Source organism: Ranitomeya variabilis, chromosome 2, assembly GCF_051348905.1.
Source record: "Ranitomeya variabilis isolate aRanVar5 chromosome 2, aRanVar5.hap1, whole genome shotgun sequence".
Lineage (NCBI taxonomy): Eukaryota > Metazoa > Chordata > Amphibia > Anura > Dendrobatidae > Ranitomeya > Ranitomeya variabilis.
The window spans coordinates 886,587,276-886,608,488 of NC_135233.1; the positions used below are offsets into that span (position 1 = coordinate 886,587,276).

At 43.4% G+C, this 21,213-nt stretch overlaps 1 protein-coding gene across 5 annotated transcripts in view; it reads left to right on the forward strand.

Annotated features, from left to right (window-relative positions):
• MCF2L2 (MCF.2 cell line derived transforming sequence-like 2) overlaps window positions 1-21,213 on the forward strand; it is a 508,511-nt gene that overhangs the window by 147,614 nt on the left and 339,684 nt on the right. For all 5 annotated transcript variants that reach the window (XM_077290424.1, XM_077290423.1, XM_077290425.1 and 2 more), the window contains exons 10-11: window positions 4,566-4,685; window positions 10,119-10,310. In XM_077290424.1, coding sequence (XP_077146539.1) covers window positions 4,566-4,685; window positions 10,119-10,310 — 312 coding nt within the window. The remainder of the gene's footprint in view (window positions 1-4,565; window positions 4,686-10,118; window positions 10,311-21,213) is intronic.

Consider the following 21,213-nt stretch of genomic DNA (forward strand, 5'->3'; position numbering starts at 1 on the left):
TGATATTAACGGTAATGCCATTTTTCATTCTTTCAAAAAGAATGCTCATGTTTGTTATTTTTTTTACATTACACACTTGAGTACAGACATCGAAGAATTTGAAGCTTCAGTCCAAAGTCGACTGAAGGGTGGAATTTTTTACATTTTGTAATTAATATGCATGCAAGGAGTATGCCACTTTTAAGCTATTAAATAGGAATGGATATAGACGGAGGAGACAACTTGATGGACACATACATGAAATCTTCACCCAGGTACCTGTAGCTGGCCAGCAGTATTTGTAAGTACATAGTCAGCAGTTCTGAAATACTTGCTGCTGATGAAGTGATTGTATTTATGAGATTTGACAGCTAACAACTAGGCCCATAAAGCTGTATGCATCTATAATGCAGCACTGTTGGATATTTATGACTTCAACCAGTCAAATGAACAGTAAAAAAAACAAGTGGAAAATGCATCAAAATGCATCGAAAAATGCACCGATTTTATGTAGCGTTTTTCCAGCCTACAGCTGCAAATACTCAGAATGTGCAGATACCCTTACAGTAATGGTTCTGCTAAATGGGAGAATACTGGAATACTTGTGTATCGCTGAGTGTGGTGCTTCTGCATTGCAGACCCTAACGTGCCATGATATTATGGCCATCTAAACTGCTTGTGCACATTATTCTGCAGTACTTTACTGTATTGAGTGCCGTAGTGGAAATAGTCCTTCTGTGGGGGGAATATGATGCCCCAAGTGGCTCTCAAATAAATCTGCTTTGTATTGAGAAGTATGTAGTGGATATGAAAGAAGGCATTGTGCAGATTATTGGAAAAGTGAGCTCTTCCATAGCACTCTGTGTTATGTACATATTCCCTTCAGACACTCATTCATATGACTGTATTTCGGCCTCAAATCCTAGCATTTTTCTGATTTTACCAACCGTAAGTGACAGCACCTTACATTCTGACATCTGGGACGCCGGGAAACTGATGATCGGGTAAGATGTCTATTGGGCATGTCAGATTTCGGACTGATCGCATTGTCCTCCCTGAGATAACCGCCGGCTGATGTGTCAGCAGGAGGCTCTCATAGAGAACACATGAGCGCCCAGCCGAACAAGCCGTCCTGTGTATGGGAGAGTCGCCTGAGATCTAATGTGTATGGGGCCCTGACGCAGTGTGCTCTTAGCCTTGTCGGTTGCACTCCACCAGCCTATGATGGGATTTAGCTTCCATTTAACACTAGGGTACTCTGATGATGGACATAGTAGCTTCTGTATAGCCAGTAAGTTCAGCTTGTAATGTTTGTGAGCTGAGATCATAGTTTCTGCTATGATATCCCCTTACACTATGCTACGTCATCTCACGCTGTTCTTATTGTTATTTTGTTTCTACTGAGTTCAGTTTGAGAGAGCTCCTTCCTATAAGCAGATAGTGATACCCAAGGCCGAGGGACGCTGAGCCTGTTACACATGTATTTCATTTCTGCATTTCTGCATTAGAACAGATAGAAGTAAAGTGACATGCTAATTCACAGTGTATTACTGATATTCATGTCTATAAAGTATGAATGTAAAATATATTTTTATTTATTAGAATCACCACCTCTATAGTATAGTTGTAGCAACATAACAGGACACGCTGTATTTTTGGCCTTAATCCTGGTGTGTTAGTCAGCGGCTTCAATCTGCTTCTTTGGGGATGAGTCAGCGCTATAAATGACATCTGTTTATCTCCCAAAGCAGAACCAGCTCTGCCATTTAGTTTAGTACAGTTGTGTAATGAAGCTTAAAAATACTTTGACACACATCTTTAAAACATTTTTCATGAACAGAACTTTTTTACAACTCGTACACATCATTTTTGCTGGGTTTATTAAAAGTGCACATAAAGGTACATATTTTCCCAGGATCAGATAAGAATAAGGGAGTGGAATAGTCACTAGTGACTGACTGTCTGTGTCCTGTGACCACAGGCTCTTATATCACCAGGCTGTTAGTGAGGCCATTAACCAAGGTGACTTCACAATGCACAAGTTTGTAATCTACCATGGATCCCATGACTGGAATTGTGGGACGTCCCTTTGAGATGTAACTTTTGTAGGGTTTCTCTCAGGTAGTGCTTGAGGTAGGCCTTAGGCAGCATTCACACAGGCAACATTTTGAGTCCAACAAGGCAAGGTTTATTAGCTTCATAAACCGCGGTGGGATTTCACACAAAACAGCGGTGCTTTGGCACAATACTCCGGCAGATATAGGTCCACCCAAACACAGGTCAGTATGAGATCTCCCCAGCTTCACGCTTATAGCTGGTGGATGTAACCAAGGAGAACCAATTCAAACAGTGAATGTTCCACTGAATATTTATTGTTAGAGAACTTGTCATCTGTGCACTTCTTAAATACGTGTATCTATGATCATTCGTTATTTTAAACAATGAGGTTAATTATGGGGAATGTCTGGGGAGACAATCCTGCTGATGTCATCATAAAAAAATACTTTTATACATTTTGTTAAGAGTGTGGCATTGCAAGACTTGGAATTTTTACATTTTTAGGTTCAATTACATTTTTGTTTTCTTGATATATGTACCAGCGCCTTTCTATTTTTCATCAGGTAAAGAAATATTTTATATGAACATAATACATTTGGCCTTAATGTGAATAAATTACTTGACAACAAAACTGATCACAGGCGAATGAGAGGATGATTCAGAATATCGGAACGTAAAAGCAGCCAAACTACTGTGCATTGTTTTACATTTAATATCCCTGCATCTATTGGTAGATCTGGTAAAAAACAACCAAGGACTTTTTCTAAATTCTCCCAATTTCTCAAACTTTACCTGGTAATCCAGGCACTTACCACCCCTGCCAACACTGATATTTTGTGTGCTCTTGGCTCCTGCAACTCTATCTTACTGGGAATTTGACTGCCACAGTATGTTGTTCAGTTCGGTGCCCTGTGTGCGAAATATCGTCCCGTGGATGCATGCTCCATAGTATGGCGTAGAATAAGAAACATGCTATCCGATACCTAAAGAATCAAACAGAATACATCTATATACTGTATATATGATTGTCTAAGGGGTTCTTCCGGCTGGCCGCGACCTATCAGCGACGGGGACAGTCCTGCCGCGAATTCACCCTTTTTTATTTTCGTCCAGTCAGTGCCCCCTCCCTACTCCCCAGTCAGTGCCCCCATAGCGGTTTAGCAGTCCGTTAAACGGACTGCGTTACACTGCGGCATAATGCAGTGTAACGCAGTCTGTTAACGCTGCTATTAACCCTGTGTGACCAACTTTTTACTATTGATGCTGTCTATACAGCATCAATAGTAAAAAGATCTAATGTTAAAAGAAATTAAAAAAATAAAAAATCATTATATTCTCACCTTCCGGCGCCTTTCCCTCTCCTTGCGACGCTCCGGTCCCAAGAATGCATTGTGGCAATGACCAGAAATGACGTAGCGGTCTCGCGAGACCGCTACATCATCACGTGTTATTGCTGCAATGCATTCTTGGGACCGGAGCGTCGCGAGGAGAATTGCTAAACGCCTGCGCTGGATCCGGGGACCGTCGGAAGGTGAGTATATAACTAATTTTTATTTTAATTCTTTTTTTTAACAGGGATATGGTGCCCACATTGCTATATAGTACGTGGACTGTGTTCTTATGCTACGTGGGCTGTGTTATATACTGCATGGATTGTGTTATATATTGCGTGGCCTGTGTTATATACTACGTCTCTGTGCTATATACTATGTGGGCTGTGCAATATACTACGTGGCTGTGTTATATACTGCATGGGCTGTGTTATATACTGTGTGGGCTGTGTTATATACTAAGTAGGCTGTGTGATATACTACGTGGGCTGTTATATACTACGTGGCTGTGCTATATACTACGTGGGCTGTGTTATATACCACATGGCTGTGCTATATACTACGTCGCTGTGCTGTATACTACGTTGCTGTGCTATATACTACGTGGCTATGCAATATACTACGTGGCCTGTGTTATATACTACGTGGCTGTGCTATATACTACGTGGCTATGCAATATACTATGTGGGCTGTGCAATATACTACGTGGGCTGTGCTATATACTACGTTGCTATGCAATATACTATGTGGGCTGTGCAATATACTACGTGGGCTGTGCTATATACTATGTGGCTATGCAATATACTACGTGGGCTGTGCTATATACTACGTGGCCTGTGTTATATACTGCGTGGCTGTGCTATACACTACTATACATATTCTAGAATACCCGATGTGTTAGAATCGGGCCACCATCTTGTACTCTGTATAATTCTGTATGAAAATGAAGAAATGTTGAGGTGCAGTAAGGACCTAAGTACATCTATAAGAGACCTATGACTACTCTCGCATACTTGAGACTTAATTCATACAATATCTAGTGAAATGTCAAGGATATAGTGAAAGGAAATAAATGATATTTACTGTAATGTTGACTGATACATTTTGAGCACAATAATGGTGTGTCAATGTTTAGAAAAATGGAACCTAATACCAAAAGAAGAAAAGTAAAGAGAATTATCTGTATTTCTCTCACAGCTAAAGCTGACACTGGATGGCCTGATGGATGCTCAAGCTTCATTTACAGACATAGGAGACAGCGTGTCGAGAGTGGAGCAACTTCTCAAAGAGTTAAAACTCCAAGAGGAGAAAGGACAGGTAAACATTACAAATCATCCATCCACTAGGTAAAGAAAACCAAAGCAATATTGGATAGGAAATGTAAACAATAATACTGACTAATCAAGTTCATGGCCAATAGGGAGTATGAAAAAGGAAATGCAAATGTGAACCCAAAAAGGTATCCAGGGAGAAAGGTGACAACACTGGTCACAATTCATAAGTTTCAGTTGTGAAAAGTCGATTCAAACTTTTCATCCAACCTTATTATAGTCTATGTTCTAGATGTCTCCTACATAAGAATTCTGTTTTGTACTTACCTTCCCTGAAAATCTTACAGAAATTACCAGGTTCCCAATTTAGTTACACCATCTGATGAACTTGATTAAAAGACAGGGCATAATGGGAAAGAGCAGTGTTGGACTGGGATACAAGGAGCCCACCAGTAACAATGAGTAACAATGCCTCTGGTGGCCCACTGTTTAGCTACATGTAATAATACCGGACCTTCATTCACACATTTACCTTTCTTCTATATGATAATAAACTGGGTAAGTTGATAAATGAATGATGAGATGCTGGCTTGTTCTGTGCATAGTCAGACAAGTGTGCTGTGACAGCTTCTTATCATATGGGAGAGTGGAGGGCCAAGTTGTGCACAGGGGCCCACCAGGGATCCACCAGTTCCACTGTGGGCCAGTCCAAGTCTGGGAAAGAGATATTTCTGTGAGCATTTATTTCCATGGTTCTAAATAATTGATGTTCTAGAGAGGTAATATTCATCAGCTGTCGGTGACGAACTCTGTGGTTTACCAGCATTTAATGCTCACTTCTCACTCGAGCCATCTGAATTTTGATAACCTGCTCATCTGATCCATCCTTTGTATCATGCAGAAAAAATCTTCAGCCAAGCATTTAAAAATATGGTATTATTTTATTGTACAGATTTGGACTAAGGGCGTATTCACATGGTCTGGTTTTATGAGAAATGTGTACATTTATAATTATGTATGATACAGGAAAGAAATATATCTTGGTACCGTGTTAGCCAGTAGATAGAAAAATATTTAGAATTGAGAGTCCTCAGTGATTGATACCTTTTAATGGCTAACTGAAAAGATGGTAACAAATTCTCGAAAGCTTGCAATTTGTTACCATCTTTTCAGTTAGCCATTAAAAGGTATCAACCACTGAGGACTCTCAATTCTAAATATTTTTCTAATTATGTATGAAAATAGCTTAATTGGTTATGTAAATTTGTAACCTCCTATACACAATTCTGTAAGAAGTAATGCTTTTATGGAAAGTTGTAAACTGTGTGCATTACTTCAAAATCGGACAGAACTTGATGCTTCAAGGAGAAAATTGTGTAAATAAATGATATGTTGTGCAGGAACCTGTATTGTCTCTTCTACAGCCAGAATCTCCAGGCATCTACATTCAGTGTGGACCGGGTCGATTTAAATTTATACTGACCCTCTCTAATTAAGAAAAGATCACATTCTAAGCACAAAAAACCTCCAAAATGTAAACAAACCTTCAAAATATAACCAACATATTTCAAAATACAACACAACACAAATATAGTGAAACATTACAAAGGTGAAAAAGGCGATAGAAGAACATCTTGTGTTAAAGCTAAGGTTTTCACAATGAAATTCAGAAAGGAGGTCAACAATTTTAGGTCGGATTTGGTGTTATTTTTCTCCACTTTCTAATTAGGAAAAAAAGACAGAAAATATTAAAAGGAATCTGTCAGTAGGACCAACGCTCTTAAGCCATCTGTACGGGCTTATGGATCATAGGAAGCTGAATAAAATCATACCTTGATATCTGTGATCTGATGTTTTATTCCAGAGAAATCCATGTTTCTCTTATGTATAAATGAGCTATGGTTGGACAAGGATCTGCATGAGAATCTGCCTACAGTGAATATTTCTAATAAAAGAAGGCGTTACCAGTGTGAGACATGTAATGCCTGACAGTCTGCTCTCTTAATCTACATGTCTCACACTGGTAATGCCCCTTTTCATTTAAAATAAGCTCTGGAGGCAGATTCTCATGCAGATCAGTGTCTGGCCCATAGATCTTAACAGCTCATTTACATATTAATAAAAACATGGATTTCTCTGGATTAAGACATCGGATTGCAAATATCAAGGTATCATGTTATTCAGCTTCCTATGACCTACATTCCCATATAGACGGCTTAGGAGGGATGATCCTACTGACAGATTCTCTTTAAATGTCACATGTCAGATTTTTCAATGTATCGATGCCACAAATCCTACATCTTTGTAGTTGCATACTTTTACCAAAATTAAAGATCAGTGTCCAAATCTGTCATTGTCTCATTGTATCCTGGTTATCTGCAGATATTTCTATAATCAGTATAGCTTTTAGTTTTCTAGTTACCGTACTCCATAATAGATATATATTTTTTTTTTCAAATTATCTTTCACAACAGAAACCTATACGAATATTTGCCAATTTATTTATATAAGTTTTTACTTACATGAGTTTTGAATACATTGAAAAATGACATTTTACATTTTCACCAGGTCTGATATTGTATTGTTTTAACCATTGCATAATATTAATTAATAAGACATGCACCCAGCTAATTATTATTGCAGTAGAAAAAAAGAACAATAATTTTTTCATTATTTTTTATAGTACCTCATTCATTCCTGCATCAGCCATAACATCAGCATTCAAATATGATATTCATTCATTTTATTTGCCATTTGCACCAATAATTTCCACAGTGCTATGCAGAACTTATTATGGTTGTCCCCATGAGAAGTAAAAAGTCCAAATTAGCCATATACGTGTTAGGATAATACCCAAATAGGAAGAAAAGACAACAGGTTTCTTGCTGATCACGTAGTATACTGAAGACACTACATTGTATTACTGAGCCAGGTGTAATGCCAGTTACAACATGTGATATCACAAGAATGCTCACAGAATATGCACACACCAGTTGGACAGTTTGGAAAAAGGAGAAGTTGTCTTACTGCAGACATATTTCAATTTTTTCACAACGATTTCAAAAAGAGCCATCGTGACCTTTTAAGGAACATGCAATCAGTAAGATGGCGAAACGGGAATTTAATACAGAGAAAAATGAAGCATAACTGATATTTCAAAATGTGTAGTAATAGTGTAAAGTGAATGGTGGCTTTCAAAACTACAACCTGTTCGGCAAACACAAGCTTCTCTCAAGAGAGAAAGGGTTATGACACTCGGAAGAAATTACAAAATGGTAAAAATGACAACTGACTGCGAAAAGAAAGAGTTAAACATGTACTGACAATCCTTTATGTAGAGAAAACCAAATTCTATGTAAAAAGACTCAAAACTATAAAATTGCAAAATATATCCAATAAGTTCCAATATACAGCACTAATCAAATATATACTTATGTAATGTTATGTTACAATGTTGAAAAGGTGATATATAAGAATAATGTATAATGTATATGTGGAGTTCACAAACTAGTACCACAATGCCACATCAGACCTGTCACTGTCTTCCTACACTTTTCTAATTAGAATATCAATTATGTAATAAATCAATGTCAGACAACCTACAGCTTCAGTATACTGTATATCGTTACACCTAATTCTCTAATCCTCTCATTGTCTTGGTTTATCCTGTTTATCTGAATGTATCTCTATAATCAGAATAATATCTCTATAATCAGTATAATTCTTTTGTTTGTTTTCAGGGTTTTTTAATCATCTTTCTTTAAGGGTGATGTCGAAATACATTTGTCGTAAATACATTGAAAAACGTAATATTTTCCATGAGTTCTCACCTGGCTATTTAACCCATGTGCCACATTTATCAACCTGACATGCACCCTGGTAATAAAAGTGGTACTCATTGCACTGAATGAAAAGATCCAATAAATCTTCCTTGTCTCTAATATCTTCATAGAATGATTTGATGAGTCAAAAACTATTAGAGAGGTTGTGTTTTATTTTTTATCTGCTGGATTTTCTGGTAATATCTTTAAAAGGAGACTGTCAGCTGTTTAAACCTAGATAGGAGAGGTGTAGAGATTTGGGGTTTTGCAGCTCATGAAATAAAATGTTTAGTTTTCATGTGACCAAATGGCCCAAAAGGTGATCAGCACTGGTGGAGTGACCTTAGCTCGTTGCAGTTTTTGCTCCACAACTCTTGCCCTCTGCACTTTAGTGATGGCTGTAGCTCCAACCAGAAGCCCATAACAGCAGCAAAGGGTACTTCATGTTCTTCATTGTTTTAATAGATGTAAGGTGTTACAAAGTTAATTTCATAATAGCTTGGCAGCTCTTAATAAGACTTCCACTGACAGACATTGCACTAACTACTCCACTTAGTAGGTCACAGGGGAACCCTGGCCATCATCCTTTACAGGGATATGGACTTACGCAAGCTTCCTAGGTTACATCCATGGAGTGGCTGGTGGAGCAGGCTGGTATCGCATAGTCATATTAATCAGGTCAAAACCAGAGACCAAACAACACAGGAGACAGAGACAAAGTCAGGGGTCTGCCAGATTCAAAAGCAGTAGGTCGATGTAAGGGGCAAAATCTTTAGGCAGAGAAAGGATCACATCATTCCAGGGTGAGCCATAAATATAGCAAGTGGATCTGGTAGTCTGAACCAGGGTTAGGATAGGTCTATAATGGGCAGCTTGAGACAGACTTCTAGGGGTTTGAATAGGAAGGAGACTTGTCCTTAGCTCCCAGCAGATAGAAAATTACATCTGATAACCAGCTCTCTGTAGCAAAACAAAGGTTGATTGAATGGAAGGGCCAAAAGTCTCAGCTATACTAAAGTTTCATTGAAACATGCTTAAGTTGCTTGGGGAAATCCACAGTATCAGTACGACGCTGCCTAGTGACAGAAACAATGTTAGAAGGGGCTTGTTCAGACACAAATGTGACACAAGGCTTGTCTGTATGAGCAGCTGTCTGGTAATGCAGATTACCTCCATTAAAATAGAGGAACTACTGTGCCAGTGCGAATAACAAAGCGGGAAGTCCCGAGCATTGGATCTCCCACCATTAAAACAATGATGGCATATGCTACAGTCATGAAAATTCCTTTAATAAAAATCTTAATCAAAGATGTTTTACCAGAAGATGCAACTAAAGTAATCACAGTTCACAACTACCCCTTGTACCCAATTCTTTCACAACTACCTCTTGTAACCAGTTGTCCTCCATTACCCACACCTTGGTGTTCATTAGTGATGTTAGAAACTCCATAACTGTTTACTTCTCATAACTATCACTTCCACAAAAAAAATCATAATAAGTAACGTGGTAAGAAATTTCCTTAAAGATACCTTTCTTATTTGTGTATACAGGAGTATTCTATCCAGATATGCATGCGTAGCACAGAAATCTTCATATTAACAATTACATGTGAAAATGTGAACCTTTTGACTTAATTCTTGTATTGGTTTATCCCCAGGGTATACTAGAGAAAGCCCAGCTACATGCCCTTCATGGAGATCAGCTGATACAAAATAACCACTATGCTGTAGACTCCATTAGACCAAAATGCATAGAGCTTAGGCGCATCTGCGATGACTTTAGCAATGAAACCAAGAAAAAATATGACATTCTGGGAAAATCATTGGAGCTACACCAGCAACTTGACAAAGTAAGTCATTTCTCTTGATTGTTGGTTATTTTATCTTAGTGATATATTCTATGAATTTATATGCTTGGTGGCAGGACATATATTGAGGGAGTTTTACTAAACAAAGTCTAAAATTGAGCCAAAACTCAAACATACAGTGGGAAAAGTTAAGTATTTGATTTACTGCTGATTTGCAAGTTTTCTCACCTATAAAGTTTGGAGAGGTCTGTAATTTTTATCGTAGCTAAACTTCAACTGTGAAGGATAGATTCTAAAGATTCTTTTCTGCAAAGGTGACAGGACAACTGCACCATATGGAATGGAGGATAGATGGGATCATGTATCGCAAGATTTTGGCCAACAACCTCCTTCCCTCAGTAAGAGCATTGAAGATGGGTCGTGGTTGGGTCTTTCAGCATGACAATCATCAGAAACACACAGCCAGAAAAACTAAGGAGTGGCTCTGTAAGAAGCATTTCAAGTGTAGTGTAGCCAGTCTCCAGACCTGAACCCAATAGAAAATCTTTGGAGGGAGCTGAAACTCAGTGTTGCCCAGTGACAGCCCCGAAACCTGGAGAAGATCTGTATGGAGGAGGGGGCCAAAATCCCTGCTGCAGTGTGTGTAAACTTGGTCAAGAACAACATGAAACATCCAACCTCTGCAATTGTAAACAAAGGTTTCCGTACCAAATATTAAGTTCTATTTTTCTATTGTATCAAATATTTAATGAAATAAAATGCTAATGCTTTATGTAAAAATCATGCAATGTGATTTTCTGGATTTTTTTTAAGATTCTGTCGTCACAAATTGAATTGTACCTATGATAAACATTACAGACCTCTCCATTCTTTGTAGGTGGGAAAGCTTGTAAAATCGTCAGTGTATGAAATACTTATTTTCCCCACTGTACATCCCAGGTGCCATATTTATTAAAATGGACTCTGTCAGTAGGATCCATTCTCCTAAGCCATGTACATGCAGGTCATAGAAAGTTAAATAAAATACCTTGATATCTGCAATCCGATGACTTATTCCAGAGAAATCCACATTTTTCTTAATATGTAAATGCGGCGCGCCCCCACACCGCCGCAGGGCCGAGGGGTACCCGGAGCCGGGCCTCTAGTTCTCAGTCTCGGGGTTGTCACGGTGGCTAGACCCGGTCCGTGGCCCTGTCCGTCAGTGGGGGACGTCCGGTGTAATAGGTGGTAGTAATGGTAGCGATGTAGCGGTGCGGTTGTGGGGTGTAAGTCGCGGTAAATAACGAGGACACCAGGTTGCAGTCTCTTTACCTCTTTACTGGAGATCTCTGAGTCCTCAGTCCAGAACACGGTTCACCAGGCTACGCAAGTCCGGCCGGTCCAATGGCACCTCCAGAGTTCTCCTCTCAGGTGGAGATCTGTGCCTTCCTTCTAGCGCTATGTGTTGTAGTCCTTCCCTGCTGTGCTCACGGAAAGTAACCCCACAACGGTTGTGTCTGTTTCTTAAGTTCCCTCACAACTCGATTTGATGTTCCTCTGTAATCCACCCCTTCCCTGTATTCAGGTTGGAATGGCACCCGTTTGTCAGGTAGGCCTGGAGTTCTTCCGGGACCCTAGAGTCGCCCCTCTCCCGCAATTGCCCCCCAAGACTTCATAGGTGATATGTGGTAGACAGCCCGCCTGAGACCGACTGTCCTGCCGCTGTTTGGAGTATGGCTTGAAGCTGTATTCTAATCCACTCCCTCGGCGTTCCGGCCACCGGTATTGCGCCTCAGCAGGGTGCTGCCTCTTTCAACAAAACCCCTGCTGGTATTCTCCTTCTGCTTGATCTCGTTTCTCACTCAGCACAATCTATCTCGCTTCTAGTCCTTTCTTGAGTCCCGCCGCTTCCAGGAGCCTGCGCGGACCCGTTACGTTCTTTCTATGCCAAGCCTCTGCCAGGATCCCACCCCTGGCAGAGACCCTACAGTCTCTCCCTTCACAACACCCCCTGCCACAGGGTGTTGCTCCGTTCAATCCCGTCAGCGTTCTTTCTAACTTCCTGCCTGACCCCCAGTTTACCCACTATGGTGGGGAGTGGCCTAATGAATAGCACCCTTAGCTCCCCCCGGAGGCCCAGCTGTGAAACATATTGGTGTCTGTGATACCTGATTGGAGGAACTCCTTCGGTGCCATCGAACGTACCATGGCTCCCCTTAGCGGCGAAGCCACAGCACTGCAACGACCAGGACTCTGGGGCGCTGCACTCCCCCCTGGTTAAACACAGTACTCCGGGACTGGGAAGAAAAACAACAATACAGATTAGCAAAAAGACATACAATTTTGTTGAGTGCAAAACGATAAGTATACTTGAACAGGCTTCCCTTTATGGGAGGTGAGGACACTTTTAACGTTACAAACATGGTCAACATTATAAATTACAGGCTATGCATAACTCCTGTTACCCAACCGGGTATTCTACTTAGTGCAAATTCTGGAACAATAAATTAACATTGCCTTTAAGAAACATACACTCTTAGTTTACCAAAGGCCTTCCTATAATCACATTACAGGGTAAGGTAACTTCACATTCTCCTACTTTGAACCTGCAGGACCGCCTGTCCCTATGGCACCAGACCTACTGCCTCTCCTTTCTTTTACAGGACCGCCCCGTTCAGCCAGGGCCTACTGCCTTTCGCTACTATACATAGCATAGACATAACATTCCTTTCGTTTAAAGAACTCTGAGCCAGCTCTACTCGGCTCCTTTAAGGACTCGCTCTCTAACCCCTACGGGTTCGCTTTCTGTCCTTAGTAACAAAGTAACTTTCTATGGGGACGCAGGGTTTACCTTCTATCCTCACCTTCATCATTACTTCTTTACTTTCAACTATGCAGATCTCTACTTCTACCCCTACGGGCTCTCTGCATCTTTTCTTTCTGCAAAACATTATTTAGATTTCACATTTCAACAAATTCAACACATATAACTTAGCATGTAAAACAGTTACATTTCTTTTTCAAGCTTCATTATCACATTACTGTTCTGCAACAGTATCTTTCTCAAGTTCAATTTCACACATCCCCTTTAAGAGGGGACCAAGTCTTTCTGAGGTAGCTCGTCTTCTCAGCCTACCAGCCCACGCAAAGGTTCCGGTATGGTATCTTCGCAAAGTGTCTTTAACTAGAACCGGTAGGAAAGGTATCTTCACAAAGTGTCTTTGGCTCAAACCAATAGGGCAAATATCTTCGCAAAGTGTCTTTGGCTAAAACCAGTAGGGAGCACCTTTAAGAAGGTGCAAACTATTTACAAAAGAAAGTTCGAATCATGCACAGTCCATGATTTCTGCAGTTTGTGTAACTTGGTGCAAAAACTTCAAGAAAAAGAAAAACAAACAAAGGGGATCCCGGGTCAACAAAGGGATCCATTAACCCTGGATAGGTTTAGCAGCAACTTAAAAGAACAAACAGTAACTATTTACATTTTCATGGTATCGAGGTTTATTCTTCTTCTGGTGGCTTGGGTTCTGGGGCCCCGGTCACTGCAGCGCCAGCATCCGCGGTTCGAACATGCAGATGAACCCGACTGGCCAATTCCGGGGCTGCTACTAGGCGTACCGTTGCGATGGTGACAAGTTCGGGTGCCCCCGGGACCAGGTCTGGGGCTGCAGGTGCCGCAGGTCCAGACATACACCGCCGAACATTCCGTGCATACCACCCAAGTGGGTTCAAGTGGCGGCTGTAGGTCACAGGATCCCCCTTCTGTAACGGTTCTCCGCTTCGGCCACAACAGGGAGCCCTCACGTTACAATGCGCAACGAAAACATCAGTATCCAGTCCCGGCTCGTGTATGAGGCCCCACCCCCTTTTTACATGGTAGGCCAACACAGTGCCCCGCCTTACCGCGTCTCTGTCATCCCATGCCGGGGGGGGTTGTTGTACTTTCGATGGGCCCATCGACTCAGCTCCTTTCCGTCCTTTCCACTGCAGAATCAAGCACTGTCTATATTGCTCCCATGTAAGCACCGCAAGGGTGGACCCGTTCTCCCGGGATCCATCTGCTCTAAACCAGGGGGTGTCCCACCGAAGAACTACTCCATCTAAGCTCACGTCCACGGGCTCCCCCACTCCGGTCGACATCGGTGGCACCATCCTCCCCAGATCATCGGGGGATAGCACCATTAGCCCTGCCGAGATAAGTCGCTCCCTACTGAGATGGAGGTGGGTCATAGAAGCGGGCTCGTGAAGGGGAGCAGGGACGTCGGCCATACCTGCGCCTAATGTGGTTCCATCGGTGTCGCTCTGGTCCGTTAACGAGGACGCTGGAGTCGGCTGCAGCCCGGACCGGGGCTCCTCCAATGGGATACTCGGACTCCGCTCCGCTTGCTGTGGTTCCTCCTCCTCTAACTCCGAGGTCGGGATTGGTGGACGTAGCTTCGCTGTCGGATCCGCAGGCTTCCGGTCCATCTCCGGTGAAGAAAGGCAGGCCTGAACCGCTTCTTCCCCGCTCAGGCACTCGCCGTTCATCATCGCCACCTGATAGTCGCTGGCAGTGCATGCACCTAACTCCGCCATTTCTCTGAGGTCGGGCTTCTCCGTCACCAGCCTCTCGCCGTTACATATCAAGGGGTGTTTCTCTTCTGCTTTGGGGCAGGTCATTCCTCTGCAGCCAGAAGTGCAGGGGGCGGTAGCCATTTCTCGCGCCACACTGGGAGTCTCCGCCCATAACACGCCCTCCTTCCCCTTGGGTGTAGCAATGGCGGCGCCTTTTGGCGGGAACTTTTGGCGGCTAATGGCGCAGCACAGTCTTACAATAAAGTACAGTCCAAGCACAACAAATCACAGTCTCTAGGCACACATGACCTGATTCTTCAGGCTTAAGTAGATCCTGTTCGTGACGCCAAGTCTGCGGCGCGCCCCCACACCGCCGCAGGGCCGAGGGGTACCCGGAGCCGGGCCTCTAGTTCTCAGTCTCGGGGTTGTCACGGTGGCTAGACCCGGTCCGTGGCCCTGTCCGTCAGTGGGGGACGTCCGGTGTAATAGGTGGTAGTAATGGTAGCGATGTAGCGGTGCGGTTGTGGGGTGTAAGTCGCGGTAAATAACGAGGACACCAGGTTGCAGTCTCTTTACCTCTTTACTGGAGATCTCTGAGTCCTCAGTCCAGAACACGGTTCACCAGGCTACGCAAGTCCGGCCGGTCCAATGGCACCTCCAGAGTTCTCCTCTCAGGTGGAGATCTGTGCCTTCCTTGTAGCGCTATGTGTTGTAGTCCTTCCCTGCTGTGCTCACGGAAAGTAACCCCACAATGGTTGTGTCTGTTTCTTAAGTTCCCTCACAACTCGATTTGATGTTCCTCTGTAATCCACCCCTTCCCTGTATTCAGGTTGGAATGGCACCCGTTTGTCAGGTAGGCCTGGAGTTCTTCCGGGACCCTAGAGTCGCCCCTCTCCCGCAATTGCCCCCCAAGACTTCATAGGTGATATGTGGTAGACAGCCCGCCTGAGACCGACTGTCCTGCCGCTGTTTGGAGTATGGCTTGAAGCTGTATTCTAATCCACTCCCTCGGCGTTCCGGCCACCGGTATTGCGCCTCAGCAGGGTGCTGCCTCTTTCAACAAAACCCCTGCTGGTATTCTCCTTCTGCTTGATCTCGTTTCTCACTCAGCACAATCTATCTCGCTTCTAGTCCTTTCTTGAGTCCCGCCGCTTCCAGGAGCCTGCGCGGACCCGTTACGTTCTTTCTATGCCAAGCCTCTGCCAGGATCCCACCCCTGGCAGAGACCCTACAGTCTCTCCCTTCACAACACCCCCTGCCACAGGGTGTTGCTCCGTTCAATCCCGTCAGCGTTCTTTCTAACTTCCTGCCTGACCCCCAGTTTACCCACTATGGTGGGGAGTGGCCTAATGAATAGCACCCTTAGCTCCCCCCGGAGGCCCAGCTGTGAAACATATTGGTGTCTGTGATACCTGATTGGAGGAACTCCTTCGGTGCCATCGAACGTACCATGGCTCCCCTTAGCGGCGAAGCCACAGCACTGCAACGACCAGGACTCTGGGGCGCTGCATAAATGAGCTGTTAAGATATTTGGGCCATACACAGGTGGCTGTTTTTATCAGTAGTTTGCACCTGTGCAGCCCCTGACTTATTAGTGTTGGCCTGCTGCATCCTGCTACACAGTACAGACCAAAAGTTTGGACACACCTTCTCATTTAAAGACTTTTCTGTATTTTCATGACTATGAAAATTGTACATTCACACTGAAGGCATCAAAACTATGAATTAACACATGTGGAATTATATACTTAACAAAAAAGTATGAAACAACTGAAATTATGTCTTATATTCTAGGTTCTTCAAAGTAGCCACCTTTTGCTTTGATGACTGCTTTGCACACTCATGGCATTCTCTTGATGAGCTTCAAGAGGTAGTCACCGGGAATGGTTTTCACTTCACAGGTGTGCCCTGTCAGGTTTAATAAGTGAGATTTCTTGCCTTATAAATGGGGTTGGGACCATCAGTTGTGTCATGTAGAAGTCTGGTGGATACACAGCTGATAGTCCTACTGAATAGTCTGTTAGAATTTGTATTATGGCAAGAAAAAAGCAGCTAAGTAAAGAAAAACTAGTGGCCATCATTACTACAAGAAATGAAGATCAGTCAGTCCGAAAAATTGGGAAAACTTTGAAAGTGTCCCCAAGTGCAGTGGCAAAAACCATCAAGTGCTACAAAGAAACTGGCTCACATGAGGACCGCCCCGGGAAAGGAAGACCAAGAGTCACCTCTGCTTCTGAGGATAAGTTTATCCGAGTCTCCAGCTTCAGAAATCGCAGGTTAACAGCAGCTCAGATTAGAGACCAGGTCAATGTCACACATCTAGCAGCAGACACATCTCTACAACAACTGTTAAGAGGAGACTTTGTGCAGCAGGCCTTCATGGTAAAATAGCTGCTAGGAAACCACTGCTAAGGACAGGCAACAAGCAGAAAAGACTTGTTTGAGCTAAAGAACACAAGGAATGGACATTAGACCAGTGGAAATCTGTGCTTTGGTCTGATGAGTCCAAATTTGAAATCTTTGGTTCTAACCACCGTGTCTTTGTACGACGCAGAAAAGGTGAACGGATGGACTCTACATGCCTGGTTCCCACCGTGAAGCATGGAGGAGGAGGTGTGATGGTGTGGGGGTGCTTTGCTGGTGACACTCTTGGGGATTTATTCAAAATTGAAGGCATACTGAACCAACATGGCTACCACAGCATCTTGCAGCGGCATGCTATTCTATCCGGTTTGCGTTTAGTTGGACCATCATTTATTTTTCAACAGGGCAATGACCCCAAACACACCTCCAGGCTGTGTAAGGGCTATTTGATCAAGAAGGAGAGTGATGGGGTGCTACGCCAGATGACCTGGCCTCCACAGTTACCAGACCTGAACTCAATCGAGATGGTTTGGGGTGAGCTGGACCGCAGAGTGAAGGCAAAAGGGCCAACAAGTGCTAAGCATCTCTGGGAACTCCTTCAAGATTGTTGGAAGACCATTTCCAGTGACTACCTCTTGAAGCTCATCAAAGAGAATGTGAAGAGTGTGCAAAGTTGTCATCAAAGCAAAAGGTGGCTACTTTGAGAAACCTAGTCTTATTTAATATAAGACATAATTTCAGTTGTTTCAGACTTTTTTGTTAAGTATATAATTCCACATGTGTTAATTCATAGTTTTGATGCCGTAATTGTGAATGTACAATTTTCATAGTCAAGAAAATACAGAAAAATCTTTAAATGAGGCGTGTCCAAACTTTTGGCCTGTACTGTATATCAGAGGTGTCAAACTGCATTCCTCGAGGGCCGCCAACAGGTCATCTTTTCAGGATTTCCTTGTATTGCACAGGTGATAATTTAATCACCTGCACAGAATGATTCCAGCACCTTGTGGAATGCTAAGGAAATCCTGAAAACATGACCTGTTGGCGGCCCTCGAGGAATGCAGTTTGACACCTCTGCTGTACATTATATATATATATATATATATATATATATATATATATATATATATACAAACACACACACAGTTGAAACTAGAAGTTTACATACACTATATAAAAAGACCCATAGGCATGTTTTCTCAATATCTGACATGACATCAGCATAAACCTTTCCCGTTTTAGGTCAATTAGGATTACCATAATTATTAATATTTGCCAAATGCCAGAATAATGAGAGGGAGAAAATGTTTTAAGGCATTTTTATTACTTACTGCAAGGTCAAAAGTTTACATACATTTCATTAGTATTTGGTACCATTGGCATTAAAATGACTTGGGTCAAACGTTTGGGATATCTTTCCACAAGCTTCTCACAATAGTTGGTCGGTATTTGGGCCCATTCCTCCTGACAAAACTGGTGTAACTTATTTCCTCTGGGAAATAATAATGTCCCAGAGGAGCATGCATGACCTATAAGTCTCCTCACTCTGACATGCCAGGCCTGGTTTGTCACTGCCCACAAGTTTAAACAGTAAGTACACAGTCTTTGAATTCTATGGTTTCATGTATCAGAACATAATAAAAAAAAATATCTGGTCCTCAAAAGGTCTTGAGCAGGGCCGGACTGGGACTAAAATTCAGCCCTGGCATTTGAAGTCACACAGGCCCACTTGTCGCATGGTGACTGTATAATATCTTTGTACACTTGTAGGCTACAAGAAGTGAGGGGAGTGTAACACGACTATATAACATATAATTACAGCTGTATCCAGCATTACAGCTCAGTCCCCATAGAATGTAATACAGCACAGCCCCCATAGACTATAATACAGCACAGCCCCCATAGACTATAATACAGCACAGCCCCCATAGAATGTAATACAGCACAGCCCCCATAGAATGTAATACAGCACAGCCCCCATAGAATGTAATACAGCACAGCCCCCATAGAATGTAATACAGCACAGCCCCCATAGAATGTAATACAGCACAGCCCCCATAGAATGTAATGCAGCCAGCCCCATAGAATGTAATACAGAACAGCCCCATAGAATTTAATGCAGCACAGTCCCCATAGAATGTAATACAGCACAGCCCCCATAGAATGTAATGCAGCCAGCCCCATAGAATGTAATGCAGCACAGCCCCCATAGAATGTAATGCAGCCAGCCCCATAGAATGTAATAAAGCACAGCCCCATAGAATATAATGCAGCACAGCCCCATAGAATATAATGCAGCACAGCCCCATAGAATATAATGCAGCACAGCCCCATACAATATAATGCAGCACAGCCACCATACAATGTAATGCAGCCAGCCCCATAGAATATAATGCAGCACAGGCCCATGGAATGGAATGCAGCCAGCCCCATAGAATATAATGCAGCACAGGCCCATGTAATGGAATGCAGCCAGCCCCATAGAATATAATGCAGCACAGGCCCATGGAATGGAATGCAGCCAGCCCCCATAGAATGTAATGCAGGCAGACACCATACAATATAATGCAGCACAGCCCCCATAGAACGTAATGCAGGCAGGCAGCCCCCATAGAATGTAATGCAGGCAGGCAGACCCCCATAGAATGCAATGCAGGCAGGCAGCCCCCATAGAATGTAATGCAGGCAGGCAGCCCCCATAGAATGTAATGCAGGCAGGCAGCCCCCATAGAATGTAATGCAGGCAGGCAGCCCCCATAGAATGTAATGCAGGCAGGCAGCCCCCATAGAATGTAATGCAGGCAGGCAGCCCCCATAGAAAGTAATGCAGGCAGGCAGCCCCCATAGAAAGTAATGCAGGCAGGCAGCCCCCATAGAAAGTAATGCAGGCAGGCAGCCCCCATAGAAAGTAATGCAGGCAGGCAGCCCCCATAGAAAGTAATGCAGGCAGGCAGCCCCCATAGAATGTAATGCAGGCAGGCAGCCCCCATAGAATGTAATGCAGGCAGGCAGCCCCCATAGAATGTAATGCAGGCAGGCAGCCCCCATAGAATGTAATGCAGGCAGGCAGCCCCCATAGAATGTAATGCAGGCAGGCAGCCCCCATAGAATGCAATGCAGGCAGGCAGCCCCCATAGAATGCAATGCAGGCAGGCAGCCCCCATAGAATGTAATGCAGGCAGGCAGCCCCCATAGAATGCAATGCAGGGAGGCAGCCCCCATAGAATGTAATGCAGGCAGGCAGCCCCCATAGAAAGTAATGCAGGCAGGCAGCCCCCATAGAAAGTAATGCAGGCAGGCAGCCCCCATAGAAAGTAATGCAGGCAGGCAGCCCCCATAGAAAGTAATGCCCTCCCCCCCCCAATAGCTCCACAATCCAGTCATCACTCATTGATAAAAAAAAACAAACACTCTACTCACCTCTCTCCTCGTGCCCCGCGCTGCTCCTGGCTCCGGCCTCAGCAGTCGCAGTCTGCCCGCCCGGTCACACAGCAGGTGCGCGATGATATGACATCATCGCGCACCCGCAGTGTCAGCGGCAGGCAGAGCGGGGAATGATGGGAGAGGAAGCGTCAGCAGACGCTCTCTCCTCCATCATTGCATTCAACTGTACCGGCGTCTATGACGCCGGTTTAGATGAATGCGGGGCCGGGAGTGTGCCGCGACAGCGTGGGGAGTGTGCCGACAGCGGCACATTCGAGCGGCCCACTACTGCCATCGGCCCTTCTGGCATTTGCCAGAACTGCCCTATGGCCAGTCCGGCCCTGGTCTTGAGGTTGAGTAAATCAAACCTCAGCTGAACAATGGCCTATGACAAATTATTGTGTCTTTATTTACACTGCTCAAAAAAATGATAAAAGGAACACTAAAATACCACATCCTAGATATCTCTGAATGAAATATTCCAGTTGCAAATTTTTATTCATTGCATAGTGGAATGTGTTCAGAACAATAAAACATAACAATTATCAATGTAAATCAAAATGAATATCCCATGGAGGTCTGCATTTGGAATGATACTCAAAATCAAAGTGGAAAATCAAATTAC